The sequence below is a fragment of the Trichosurus vulpecula genome, chromosome 3 (assembly GCF_011100635.1).
Source record: "Trichosurus vulpecula isolate mTriVul1 chromosome 3, mTriVul1.pri, whole genome shotgun sequence".
Classification (NCBI taxonomy): domain Eukaryota; kingdom Metazoa; phylum Chordata; class Mammalia; order Diprotodontia; family Phalangeridae; genus Trichosurus; species Trichosurus vulpecula.
This window is the reverse complement of record NC_050575.1, coordinates 253,447,316-253,462,732: the sequence shown is the minus strand read 5'-3', so window position 1 is coordinate 253,462,732 and position 15,417 is coordinate 253,447,316. Positions and strand designations below refer to the sequence as shown.

At 34.7% G+C, this 15,417-nt stretch overlaps 1 protein-coding gene across 1 annotated transcript in view; it reads left to right on the top strand.

The window, feature by feature from the left end:
* The window catches only part of LOC118843733 (CUB and sushi domain-containing protein 1-like), a 2,679,416-nt gene that overhangs the window by 1,926,220 nt on the left and 737,779 nt on the right, over positions 1–15,417 (top strand). Inside the window, 1 exon segment of the mRNA XM_036751485.1 lies at positions 15,228–15,331. Within this exon segment, the coding sequence (XP_036607380.1) occupies positions 15,228–15,331 (104 nt within the window).

Sequence of the window (15,417 nt, the reverse complement as noted above, 5' to 3'; positions counted from 1 at the left end):
CTGATTAATAGAAAAATCCACGATAATTCCAAAGGACTCATGATGAAAACTGCTCTCTACCTGTTGAGAGAGAATTGATGAACTCTAACTGTAGATTGAAGCATATTCTTTTCACTTTATTTTTCCCGGCTTTTATTTTTGCAACATGGCTAATATAAAAATATGTCTTTGTATGACTTCATATGTATAATGGAGATTGTATTGCCTGCCTTTTCAATGAGTGGAAGAGGGGCTGGAGAGAGAAAATTTCAAATTATGAATAAATGTTAATTTAAAAAAATAAAAAATATACTTAGACAAATTTTGACAACATTTAAAATCATGTCCCTCCTATTAATTAACAATTAATTATTAATTTCTGCATATTTGGCCTTATATTTTAAATTCCCCACTATAAAACATGTTACACAATCATAGATTCACAAAATTCCACAGCTGGGAAGAACCTTAGCAATAATCTCTATGCACTTTATACAAGTAATAAAAACATATCAGAGAGAACAGATCTTGTCTATCCAAATTGTCATGATTAGTTTGTAAGTCTTTAGCAAAAACCTTGTTCTCTCTCTCTCTCTCTCTCTCTCTCTCTCTCTCTCTCTCTCTCTTTCTCTCTCTTTGTCTCTGTTTCTGTCTCTCTCTTTTTCTTTCTGTCTCTCATACACACACACATTATATATATATATATATATATATATGTATATATATATATATATTAAACTCAGTTTATTATTTTCAACCTTGTTTACAGTAGCATATCATCCAAATTCATTTATATTAAAACTTCATTCCCATAACTGCAAAATCCCCAAAAATACATTTCTGAAAATAAACAATGACATTTCACAATTTGTGTTTGACTAACTGCTGAATGGTGAAGAATAAAAATGAACATAGGATGAATTGAAGTAGTCTAGTCTGTTTCTCTTCTCTTTATGATTTGTTTGTTTGCAAAGAAGCATTTAATAGCTTATATGTATATCTACTCATGTTACTCTTCTGTTCAAAACCTTTAGTGGCTCCCTGTTGCCTTCCCAGTTAAATCTGAACTGCTTCACTGGATATTCATGGTCCTCTACAATCTGAGGCACCCATTGCTGTTCTTGTTCAGTCATGTCAGACTCTTTGTGATCCCATCTGGGGTCTGACAAAGATAATAGAATGGTTTGCCATTTCCTTCTCCATCTTATTTTACACATGAGGAAACTGAGGCAAACAGGGTTAAGTAACTTGCCCAGGGTTACACAGCTAGTAAGCATCTGAGGTCAGATTTGAACTCAAGAAGATAAGCCTTCCTGACTCCAGTCTTAGTACTCTCCCCCTGGAACCACCTAACTCCCCAAGATGCATCTATAACTAATGTGTATCAGTAATGGCAATTCCCTTCCTCCCTTAGGCAATCTGATTTATTCTGTGGTCCTGGTACATATCCTGAGAATTCCTGTCTCCATGTCTTTACTCATTCTGTTGTTCATGCCTAGAATGTCTTCCATCCTAATCTTTCAGTGTTCAAATCCTACCTTTCCTAGGTGAATTTGAATGGCACCTCCTCCTTTGAATCTTCCCTTATCTCCATGGTCACTATTGATCTTCACCTTACTTTTTAACCTCTCTAAAATACTTATTGTGTAATATTTTAGGTATTTTTGTCTTATACCTCAATAGACTCTAAGCTCCATAAGGGCAAAGACTGTGCCATATCTTAGCATGGTCTACAAACAGTAGCAACATAAATGTTTGTTGAAAGAAGCCAGAAGAGTTCTTGAGTTTTACAGAGGTAGCAAGAGAGAGGAAGTGAGATACAAATTTATTATGAAGACTTTAGAAGGAAAGACATTGTTGAAGGACTTTGGTCAGAGGAATAATGATGTAAAGTAACATTAAGAAGCAAGGTATATGCAAACCCTTAGGATGAAGAAAGAGGTCTCTTTTCGTCTACCTATGTCTATAGCATAATACCTAATCCTACCCCCCTGTGCTTTGTAATGGCAAGCAAAATGGGACTTTTTGCTGTTTTTTCTTTTGGAGTGCTTCTCAGCACTAAGGTAATCAAGTGCCTTTGATTGAGCCTTGTCTTTGTTTCAATCGAGTCTTTGATGACCTGCTTAAGTCACAAGAAAGTCTAAGTAACATGAGTTTGAGTCACATCGTTATGATGCCCAGTGTGGGCTGACCCTGAAGAAGTGTATATGTACTATGAAGTTAGCATTTTGCTTTGGGGGCCCAATCATTAGAAGAATGTTTGTGTGATTTGACCAGATGAGAGTCTGTTTAGCTACTATGGAGTGCCACCACCCCCAGCTTTAAAAATCCAGATGTTGGTGCTTCTCTCTCTCTCTAGCAACTATGTATGAATTGCTGTGGACAGACGGTTAGAAGCCCTGTCTGCTGATTTGTGTTATTTGCTCTGTTTATATCATTTCTGCTTGTAATTTCTATTTGTGTTTTCTCTGAAGTTTAGGGTGCTGACTTTTTCCCCTGAACTAAGTGAATGATACATGTATGTTTGATTAGAGACTGTAAACCCCTTAAAGTTGCTTTCCTTAGAAAAGCAGATCAAAGAACCTTTGCTAGCCGCACCGCCCCACCCCTCCGTGTGCTGGTGTTATTGGCCTTATACCTGCACAGCAGCTGCAAGCAGCATTGTTCATACAGCCTTGTGAATGTTTATTTACTGCTTTACCATACCCCTGTATTAAGTCCCTGTTTCAAGCAAATAAATACTGTTTTGCTTTTGTCTTCTTGTTTGATGAAGGACTGAGAGTTCTTAGGAAGACAACATGTTCTTTGTTTGTTTTTCACTTTTAACATCACAAACACAAACAAATCTATTGGGGATCTGAACTCTCCAAACAATCATTTTCTCAAAACTCAGCTGAGAAGTTTCTGATCTTTTTCTTGAGATTATTTTAAGCTGGTGTTCTTTCACCTGGGGCTAGGTACTATCTAATAATATAGACTTTTAGATGGCATCACAAAGCTGTAGATCATGGTAACCTTGCTGATTCATTAATTCTTTAGCAAATTCATTTTTTATTTCATTGATTTCACCATGGCAGCCATGTATTTGTTAAGCTTACTTACAACAGAGCTCATTTGTAACTCCCACAGGCACATAAATCCTGCTACTTTTTTCTTAATAGGGAAATGCTGAATTATTTCATTTTTAATCATCATTTCTTATTGAAATGATATTAATGCTATAGTAGTTAATAGTTCTGGGTAAATGATGATGGAATCAGAATATCAAAAAGACTTTTTTGTTTCAAGAAGAATAGAGAAAGGGATAAATATTCCTTAGAAATTTACAGATTTGGAAATTACTATGAAGGATCAAGTTGCTCATTTGACATCAGTCTCATAAAATATATTTCCCAGTTTCCATTAGTGAATTATTGTACCTATGAAATTTTAATATGTGACTTTCATTCTATTTCTTGAAATATTTTACACTATTTGTTTATAAATAAGAACCTTTCTCTTTTTTTCTTTTTAATAGATTTTATTAATATCATTTATTTTAATGTAGCCTAGATTTCTCAATATATCCCTTTCACTCCTTGAGAGTTATTCCTTATTTTTTTTAATAAAAATGAAAAAAAGAAAAAAAATAAGCAAAACCAATCAATGTATCAAAACATCTGACATAATACACTGTGCTCTATTATCTGTGCACTCTGTCCTCCTCCGCCTTCTTCAAAGGAGTGAGAGAGGGGAGATGTGTTTTCATATCTTCTTTGAGACCAAGATTGTTCTTTGTAATTCTGCAACATGTGCTTTTGAATATTTTGTAGAATATATTTTCTATACTTTTTGTAGAAATTATATATGTCATTGTCTTTGCTTACTTTTCTTTAAATCAGTACGAGTCTTTATATGCTCCTCTGTTTCATCATATAAGACCCAAGATTGATCTGATCTAGCTTCTCTTTCTATGCTTGTCTTCTTTAGTGACTTTTGGCATCGTATAGTCCCATTAGGGAGTATAATATGGACATGGTGATTCTGTGGTTATTAAACATTAAAATAGTTTCTCATTGAAATGTTGACCAAACTTCTGATTGATTTTTCTTCTCTTTGCTTCTTAAACGTTCACCTACAGTACTTGGGGCTATTTAACTTATATTCCCCATATATTAGACTTTTTGTCTAATAGATTTTCTTCTGTACCACTTCTCATAATTTTGTGAGGCAACAATACTTCTAATATTCTACCCTCTTCTTCAGTAATATTTTCCTAACGAGTTTAGTCTCAAATTGGTTTTGTCCTTGGTTGTCATGCTGAGGCCTTACTGTCTTTTGAAACAGAAGGAATGTCAGTGGAGTACACAATCATTAACAAATTAAAATGATAACTAATTAAACAATCAAAAGGCACTTAGTAATGTCTGTTGTTGTTCAGTCTATTCAGTTATGTCCGACTCTTCATGACCTCATGGGTCATACTGTCCCTGGGTTTTTCTTGGCAAAGAGACTGAAGTGGTTTGCCATTTCTTTCTCCAATGGATTAAGTGAAACTGAGGTTAAGTCACATGCCCAGGGTCACAAAGCTAGTAAGTGCCTGAGGTCAGATTTGAACTCAGGTCTTTCTGACTCTGGGCCCAGTGCTATATCCATTGAGCCACATAGCTGCTTCCTTATTTATGTTTACTATATGTTACTATTGGTGCTCCAGAAAAATCAACAGAAATGGAATACTTTCTGCCCTCCAGAAGCTTGCATTCTATCAGAGGAAAAAGATGTACAAATATAAATGAATATAAAGACAAACTAATTTCAGAAAATATATTAAAAACTGTTGGAGGCAAGGGTCAGGGAAGTCACCTAGGAAAGGATTCCTGTAAGAAATAGGAAAGATTCTATCTAAGTAGAACTTGGATGGAAACTAGGGAATCCCAGTTCAAGAGGTGAGAAGGGAATAGAGGGATACAGCATGTTCAGAAATAAATATAGTGCAAAGAAAATTGAGGACAGAGTGAGCACTAATTGGGGGCATCAGGGAATGATTTGTTAACTGAGAGAAAATATTTCTCAAAGAAGTAATTTACATTTGTATTTTCTTGTTATTGAGCTACTTCATTTCACAAATTCATGTTGTAGTGTTTTAATTTCTTTCACCCGGTGATACAGTAAAACCTCTGTTGATCAAATAGCTGTGTCTAATGATGATGTTACATTTTTAGCAACTGTAGTAATATGGAATTACTGTGGACAGCATGGAATTCTGTCCACAACTCCAATGAACTAATTTTATAAGGTCATGGGATTTACAATTAGAAGGGTCCTAGAGATCATATCCAGCCCCACCTCCTTATTATACAAATAAAGAAACTGGCCCCGGATATGTCAAGTGTTTTCCCCTGGGAATAGCATCTGGATGTCTGTGGCTGTAAAAATGATCTCTAGTACCATTGTAATAAAAGTCACAAAAGTGAAAATCCTTATTTATGAAAGCATGAGTATCGGAATTTTAAAATGAGGTCACATACTTCAATTTAAATAAATCACTTTTATTGTGGAAGTGATGGTCATGGTGCCCAAAATATTCAGTTTTAAGCAGACTCTGACTAGAGTGGAATTACATATTTTATGACTTTTGACACCTGTAATTGATATATTTAATGCTTTTTGTAAAAGTTCAGCTCTTTCCCATCTTTCTCTCTCTCCCTCTTTCTCTCTCTCTCTCTCTCTCCCTCTCTCTCTCTCCCCCTCCTCTCTCTCTCTCTCTCTCTCTGTCTCTCTCTCTCTCTCTCTCTCTGTCCCTCCCTCTTTCCTTCCGTCCTTCCCCCTCCCCCCCCAGTTGTCTTTGCTAGCCGTCACATTAAAGAATCTGTGCTATGACTCCCATAATGGGTACTTTCTTTTGTATTCAATGATATTTAACTACAAAGAATCAAATCTTTCTTTTTTAAATTTTGAACTTTTTATTGTAAACAATGGTCATCAACAAAGACAAATATTTGAAAAAATGGTTAGTATAATGAATAAAAACTTATAAATTAACAGTGAACAGATATTTTACTTTGTTTTTATTGTGTGTGTGTGTGTGTGTGTGTGTGAATGTGTCCATCTGAGATTCTGCTCCCTTTGGTTTTGTTTTCTTCATAGAAGTCTTCTATTTCTTTTTTATGTATTGTGTATTATTTTAGTAGCACCATAATATTCCATTAAATCACTCAAATGGGTTTGTGATCTCATTGATATGGATGTTTTCTCCAATATGGTACCTTGCAACCCATCTATGCCTGACCATCTCATGAGACTCTTCTTTATATCCTTTCATAAGTTTGCCACAAGAAGCTCAGCCAGTGTGCTGGGAGAAATGCTGTCATTTGACATTGCAAATACATTAGAGAAGTATTCTAGCTGTCTACTAATTATCCCTCAATCTTTTTACATCACTGACCCATCTCCTTTATGAATATACCGTAATTTATTTATCCATTGCCCTGATTTTTGTTATCACAAATAAAGCAACTATAAATATTTTTTTTACAAATAGGCCTTTCTATTTATGTTTTTTTGGAGGGGGGATTGAGGATAAAGCACTAGCAATTGAATTACTAGGTCAAAATATATGATGAATTTTGTGCCTCATCTCATATTGCCAATATTATTTCACAATGTATTTGGATCAGTGTATAGTCTCACCAGGAATCACCTCCCTCTTCATACTTCAAGGTCGTCCTCAGATATTGCCTTCTCTAAGCAGTTTTTGTGGTTCTTACGAACTAAGAGATTATTTTTCCCCTTCAAATTAATCTTAGAAGGCTTCTTTACATCTTTATTTTGTCCTTAACACCATATATGTTGTATCATACTTTTTTGTGTGTGTGTCATGCCTCCCCCCCAAAAAAAAAACCTCTTTCCTCCTGTAGGTTATAATATAAGCTCCTTAAGGGATGATCAGTTTTTATCTTTCGCATCCTTAACACTTGGTGGAGTTGCTTGCTATATTGTAAGTACTTAATGAGTATTTATTGGATTACTTTTCCTTTTTAGATATTCCAACATGAATTTATCCTTCCAACATATATAACATATTTGTATGTATACACGAACATATGCATATTATATAACACATATAACACATACATAGATACATATATACCACATACATATAACAAAAATACACGTATTATGTATAACATTATATATCTATAGTATTGTGAATTGTATGCTTATAAATGGGACCCTTTATGATTCATTTGTGGAAATTCTTATTGTTTGGCAAACTAATGTTAATGAACCACTGAATAAGATTAAATTTAAATTTCTGTGTTTCTTTCTCTCTCTCTCTGTCTCTGTCTCTCTCTTTCTCTCTCTCTCTCTCTCTCTCTCTCTCTCTCTCACACACACACACACACACACACACACACACACACCATCAGAACCTTAGACTCAAAATTTTTATGTGTCATCACCCCTATCAAAGGAAAGATTCAAAGAAAATATCAACTAAATTCAATTCTCTAACACCTCTCTCCCTCATTTTGAATATTTCCCTAATAAAATGCTTAAACCTCCTAAATGAGGATGAAATACCCACCCAAGTCATTATAAATTATCCAGTATTAGTCTTCAGTAAGAATGGATTTTCAATGTCTTGCTCCTGAGCTAGACATTCTGAGAACATGTTGGGGTCATGTAACAATGTCAGGATATGATTGCGATAATCTGCTGTTAAGGGTCCAAATTTGGCTCTTTTATTAATCTCTTTATTTATTCTAAGCACTTAAGTGATATCAGATGGCTTATGAGCAAGGACATTCAAAATAACATCATCATCAGGTGCTATTTTAATATTCAATATTTATCCTGGAAGGTCTGGAATATCTATAATATCATGCACCTGTTTCAAATCAAATTGTTAAAATAATATATTCATATAAAACATTGCAATTTGTACTGATTCTTTATTTTTAATAGAATATGATGACTCCAACACTATTTTTAGTATGATTTTAAAATAACAAGATTAATGTATTCCATATTTATTTTGAAGAGCAGATCTTTGACACTTTGTGAATCTGAAATCAGGTACAAGTGAAATTGGTCAGACAATTCAGGAGAATTTCTCTCATTTTTTTCAAGTTAAAAAAAAAAACAACAAGATAGAGGTTTGCTACATTCTGTGGTCTCATGAAACCAAGGGCCATAGCATAATTTGTAAATTACAAAATAAGAAATATGAGGTTGATAAAGGCTAGATCTGTGATTTCATTGGTATAAAGAGCTTCCCAATGAGGCAACTCCCTCTACCAGTGAAGGTCAGCACCTTTTTGATAGTATGTATTCTTGGAGAGTTGCCCAGAGCACTGAGAGGTTAATTGACTTTCCCATAATCACAAGCCAGTACAACCTTACACTCAGAGGTAAGACTTTAACCTATGTCTTCTTAGATTCAAGGCCATGCTCTATGCAGCACACCATGCTACCCCCATGAATAGACTGGAATAATTTTAAAGTATAGATTCAATATAATAATCCATTGCTGATTCTTTCCCCTAAATTATTAATTCTCTTCCCATTCTTAAGGAAGCAATCTTTCTCTAAGCCATCAGGAAACAAAACCTTGGAGTTTTCCTTGATAGATCTTTCTCCCTCTCCACTACCACAATTATGTTTTGTAACCAATTCACACAAATAATTTCCCCTTCAAAATGTCTTTTAAATATATCCCTTCTTGTCCACTCATACTCTAAACCAGGACCTATCACCTAAATTCTTATAACAGCCTATCAATTGGTATCCCTGTCTCCATTCTACCATCCCTTCAATCCCTCCAGCACTTTGATGCCAAATTAATCTTCTAAAAGCACTACTTTGACCACATTACTTTGCTAAAAAGTCTTCTGTATTCCTAAATATGTACCTATACAGGTTAAACTAGATGACCTCTGAGGACATTTTCATCCCTGACGTTATATGATTCTGTGATCTAATGGGCAAAAGCTCAGATTACCATGCAAAATCCTACAAATTCTGACTCCAAATGAACTTTTTAACCTTTTCTATAGTGCTTCCCAATGACCTATTCAAAATTGGCCTATTTAGTATTTACTAAATATATTCATAGTTTTAACTCTACCCTCTGATCAAAACAATTCCCCTCCTCTGAAAAATATCTAGAATTCCTTTCCTCCTATAGACTATTAGCTCCTTGAGGACAGGGACCCTTTAATTTTTTCTTTGTTTCCAGCACATAGGTCTCCTTGTGACCATTTTGTATTTAGGTGTAGCTTTAAGAAATTAAAGTAATGAAAGGGACAGACTTGTGGGTGTTGGTGAGATATTGTATAAGACTGTCCTGGTGGATAGTTGAGGAACAATAAAGATATAGGTAATGATGGTTGAAGAAGTTTATCGACTAGGAGATAAGGTTGACATCTTAATATTTTATAAAATGATCCCTCGCTGGTTTCAAGATTGCATTACTTCCATTATGTACTTCTGTGCATGTTTGTTTGGGCTAACTTTCTGTTCTCTTCTTTTTCTTCTTAAGAACCATTTCCACTTCCTTATACTGACAATCAGGGACCATAGAATGATAGAATTAAAATTGGAAGCAAACTTTGGCATCATCTAGCTCAACACTCTCATCTTATGTAAGGGGAAATTAAAGGACAGAGAACCTAAGTGACTTGCTTAAAGTCATGAAGATAGTAAATGACAGAATCAGGATTTTAACTTCAGATTCTGTGATGCCAAGTTTAGTGTTATTTCTACTCTACCATGCTGCTTTGCATTAAGCATTAAAGATTGACTATGGTAGTTCAATTGCCAGTTGATTGTATAAATAAGTAATTAGGAACTGGCAAATCTGTTCCATTTTCCATCTATGCATTGGCATTATAGATTCATCTATAAGTGTTGTTGGGGTTAGTACTTAGTCATATCTTATGCCAAGCTTTCTTGAAATTTGTTTTCACTTTATTGATTTTGACTTCTTTATGAGGCGAAGCTGCTTATATTCTTTCATCATGATCTTCCAATGTATTTTATAGGTAACTTATGCATTAAACTGGTTTTGGCCTTGGCTTCTTTTTTCTGTTTGGAAAGATTAGCTGTTTAGTAACTAATTAATCTCTAGGTTTTGGCACCTTGCGTATTGTGGAGACTTATTCAGATTATTTAAACTTCTGTTGGAAATAAAAAAATCCAAGGTTAATTTGTTTGCCTTTTTCCATTTCAAATTTTTTGGGGAATCAACAGATTATTTGAAAAGGTCACATTAAGGCTGTTCAAATTATGTGTCCTCATCTTTACCTTTTCTTCTAATTTGTTGTTATTTTTAAACTTTTCTCAATTAGATTAAGTTCCATGTAGATTGCTAAATCTCAAGTGATTTCCATGTTTCTGTTGACATATTTTATTTCATTTATTGTGAAGTTGTTGAAAAAATATTCATACCTTGCACCTTCCAAATCACTTCCAATTTTGAATACATATTAAAGATATCTGGGAAGGAGGTTTCTGAGTAGTCTAAGGCTTTTACTCCTTTTTTTCTCTAAATTTGGACTTTATTTTCTAGCTTTCCTTTTTTAATCCTCTCCTATGTCCAGTTTTGAATTGAAGGCATAAAGTCTCTGAAGACCCAGAAAAGCCTCCAAAGTCATTGAGGGGAAGGGGAAAGGAGAGAGAGAATAAGGGTACACACACACACACATACACACACACACACACACATGCACACACACACTACATATAATTTATTTTTGTATAATCATAATTATAATTTATATAATTATACATGTCAGGTATTGTGTTAAATACTTTACAAAGATCTCATTTAATCCTTACTATAACCCTAAGGGAGAGGTAATTTTATTATCCCCATTGCACAGATGATGAAACTGAGGCAAACTGAGTTTAAGTAATATGTCCAGGTTCACACAGCTAGGAAGAGTTAGAAGCTAGATTTGAACTTGGATTTTCCGGACTCCAAGCCCAGCACTCCATCGATCGTGACAGTGTCTTATTACTGTCAAATGGTTTAATGTGAGAAAAGGATATGGTTTTATCAATGAAAATGTCACTAAAGAAGATGTATTAGCATTTGCTTTGTGTTGAACCATAGGAATTAAGGGACATTTCCATCTGACTTGCAGCTGACATACACATACATTTATATTAGTGTAGCTGCTGGCAATCTAGATCATTTTGTACGATGATAGACAAATCCATAGGATCATTGATTTAGATGAGAATGTAACATATATATGTGTGTGTATACATGCATATATGTATGTGTGTGTAAACACATCTGTGTATGTGTGGGTGGGGGGGTGTATCTTCTCTCCTCCTACTGGAATGTGAGTTCTTTGAGAGCAAGGACCATCTTCCTTTTCTGTTGATTTCCCCCGACACTTTGCACATAGTAAGCACTTAATGAATGCTTTTTCATTCATGCATGCACATATAAATAAATGTGCTCATTCATTCAGAATGTATATATTGACTTGATTTGCAGGATCTTGCCAAGTTCTTCATAAAATTTCTCTAAGTCTTCATTCATTACAATACATGTAATGCAGAAACCATAATTTTTTCCCATGGTAAATTGATTTTACTTTTTTTTGGTTTTGTTTTGGCTTATGTTTCTGGGCATTTCAATAAAATGATCAAGTATCCCACAGAATTATGCTTCTTATCACCTTTAGTTGCATAGTTAAAATAATTATCAGTGCCTTTATCTCTTTGTGGAAAAACTGAGAGCTGTTCTTTCATTTACCTGCAGCTTCTTTCTATTTTCTGGTTTCCTGTATTATGAGAATGTCAGTATCGATGTGGTTCACTTCTTCCAAAAATATGTCATTACCTAATATCTGTGTAACCTTAGGAAAGTCACTTAACCTCTCTCTTCTTCATTTTCCTCAGCTGTCAATTATGGGCTCTTGAATTATATTTGACTAATTTAAATATATATGTGACTTATATTCTCATCTAAATCCATGATCCTGTGAACTTGTGTGTCATGGTATAAAAATTATTTCTATTGCCAGCAGTTAAATGAATGTTTATAGATGCTTAACAGTCATTGACAAAACCCTTTGGTTTCTTTTCTGACATTCTGCCACTATCCCACAGTAGTAGAGGTGGACCACAATAGATTGAGAGCAGCTTTTAACTTTTCTCTTTCTTCCATGCATTGTTGTGGTTTGTCCTTTTTTCTCAAAGAGACCATGACATCAGGGAGATGACGACATAACTTGTAATTGGACTCGAGTGAGGGAGGGTTATGCAAAGTCACCAGCCTCACTTTCTCCTCCAGAGCCATCTGGGTCCAATGGCCAAATGTTGATCAGGACAACTGGAAATGGCCCAAGATGCAATGGGAGACCTTGGCCTTTTTAAGCTAAGGTCTTTTCAAGGTCTCACTTTGAATGAGGCAATGCCCATTCAGTGAATAGGCCTCTTTAAGAAGTGAGTCCAGGGATGGCCCCTTTAATTAAAAAAATTCAAACTGGGAGGAGAAGACCCTCAGGATTGCTGACCAAAAGAGAAACAGTTACTATTGATGTTCACTCTGAGCCAGGAGAGCCCCCAAGAAACCATGAAGTTGTGCTTGGGCAGGGCATGGACCTATTTTTGTCCACTCAATGAGATCCTGAGGGAATTGGGTTTAAGGTTTTGTCATGGCCAAAGAATCATTTAGTTATTAGGTTACTAGGTATAAACCTTTCTGTATTTAGCTTGCTTGATCATCATTGAGTTGATTTCATCTCTCTCCAGCACCATGTATCTCCAGTAAAAAGCTTCTCTGATTCAAGAGAACTTGATAAACATAGTTTTCTGGCTCAACCATTAAGTAGGCAGTCATGTCCATACCACAATAGAGCATCATAGTAGGAGTCCTGTCTAGTTTCTAGTACTGTTTTTAGTTCTTCCACTTTTCCCTGCTTCTTCATATCCAATCAGGTTACATCTCTTGGTTCTAACGCCATAACATCTTTTACATCTCTCTCCTTCACGCAGCCACCATCTTGCATCGAGCTCTCATCACCTCTTACCTGAATTATTGCAGTAGCTTCCTAATTTATCTCCAGATGGCACCCAAATTGATATTACTCAAGCACAAATATGTCTACACCACTCCTCCTTCCTTGACATTTCTATACTGTGTACCATGCCAGTTTCTTTCCAGCCATCATCCTCATTCCCCTCTCACTAGAACCTTGGACCCTGCCTCTGGGATACCAGGCTTTTCTAATTAATCTTCCATCTTATCATGACCTGAATGAGCCCATCATGATCCCCTATTTCCAGCTTTCTTTTTTTATCTTCTCCATTAGAATATAATCTCAGTAGGGACAGGTACTATCTTGCTTGTTTGAATTTATATAGCATAGAACTAGGCATATAGTAAGCACTTAATAAATATTTCTTTCTTTAAACTCAAATGCACAAGGCTTCTCTTGGTCTTCCTAATTGCTATTGCATTTTTTCAGAAAATTCTTCCTTTCTCATCTGTTTATGTCTTATGCTTAATTTTCTATTTGAATACTGTTTTCCCCCTTCCTTGTAATGAATGTAAGTTCCTTAATAGAAGAGAATATTTCATTTTTGACTTTATGTATTTGTTGCCTAGCACAGGGCCTGGTATAAGTGGGTGTGAAATGAATCCATTGTAGACTTGACTTTTATTAATTGAAAGCCAATTCTATCACTGGAAGTATGGCACTACAGTTACTATTTCTTAGAAGATAGTTTAATTTTAATTTTCTCTCGAATATTGTTAAATAATAAATATGTGGATTTGGAAGTGTTACTTTTCTCTATGAGAGACCCACAATTGTTTTAAAATGTGGCAATAGAAATTCTGGAGTGTGTGTGTGTGTGTGTTTTATTGAAAGATTGTAGCATTGAAAAGGGAAAGGTAAAGTCTTAAACTCTTCTTAAGTTACCCAGGCCCTTAACAATCCTTGAAGATGAGGATAAATGTCTTGAATTAGATCTGAAACATCAATAGTCAAGTGTACTTTCTAAGTCAGTGAAGTGGGTAGACAGTTTATATATTGCGATCTCAAGGGTCCTGTTCTATTACTTATACTAGTTTAAATCTTCATATAACTTTCTCACCTCAGCTGACAGAATACTGTCTACTTTAGACGTGATAGATAGCATCATGTCAAAGTGATCTTTCTGGAGTAAACAGGCTGACTGCAAAACCAGATGTCAGGAAGTCCCTTCTAGACTCAGAAATGTATCCATCAATTCAGATAAAACTATACTCTGGATTCACCTGAAAATTTTTTGTTATGTAACTCCTTCAGTCTGTACTGTGCTTACAATACTTAACCCTCAAAAGCTATCCAACCTAAGGTCAGCAAAATTTCTCTTTTACCTAGATTAGTGTTGTATCTATTTGACACCGAAATAACTAGTATGGTCAGCTAACTCAGGGGAAAAAAATCCAGTTGTTTGTGAACATAGATTTTTTTTTCACATCTTAGGTCATTATTTTGTTATTGACTAGCTATGGACTTTGAAGGCACATAAACTTTATTTTAACATGTGTTTAAATATCTGATACATGACAAGGGCTTAAAGAATACAAAGTTCTGAATTTTGTCTGAGAAACTGGAAAAGGATATTTTCAAAAGAAGTAATGACAGCTGAAAATTTTATAAATTCTATAACTTAAGACCCTTTAAGCCAGGGATTCTTACACTCTTTGTGTGTCATGGAACTCTTTGGCAGTCTAGTGAAGCATAAGACCAAAATTATCAGAAAATAATTAATTATTGAAGGAAATGCCCATTAAAGGTTCGTGAAAATAAACATCCATATGTATATATGTTTATATATGTACATACACACATATATTTTTTCTCATCCAAGTTCATAGACCCTCAATAATCTATCCATGGACCAGGCTAAGAATCTTTAGAGCAAATGAGCAATTTATTTCCAAAATATCAGCAAAATAATATGCTTACATTAAAAAATATGTATGATGATGTTAAACATGACACATCTATGAAACCTCAAAGAGTTGTTGTGAGGATCAAATGATGTAATATATGTAAATCATTTTGCAAACCTTATAGTGCTATATGAATGATAGCTATTTGCAAATATGTAATATGCTAGTATTTGAAATGGCTCTATATGAAGGAATGAAAATAGCAATATGGTTCAGTACTACAAGTGAATAAATATATTTTCAATAAAAATAAGTTTCAGCCAACAAGGTTTTTGTTTTTTGTTTTTGGTCTTTCTATCAGGTCATCAAGCTTGCCTTTGAAGAGTTTGAACTGGAAAGAGGCTATGACACTCTAACAGTAGGGGATGCTGGGAAAGTAGGTGACACTAGAACAGTGTTATATGTGTAAGTACATCTTCAAGATTCAACTTTTTGTACAGTAGGTTTTAATGCTGTGCATATGTTTGCATGTGTGTGATTACTTGGGAATT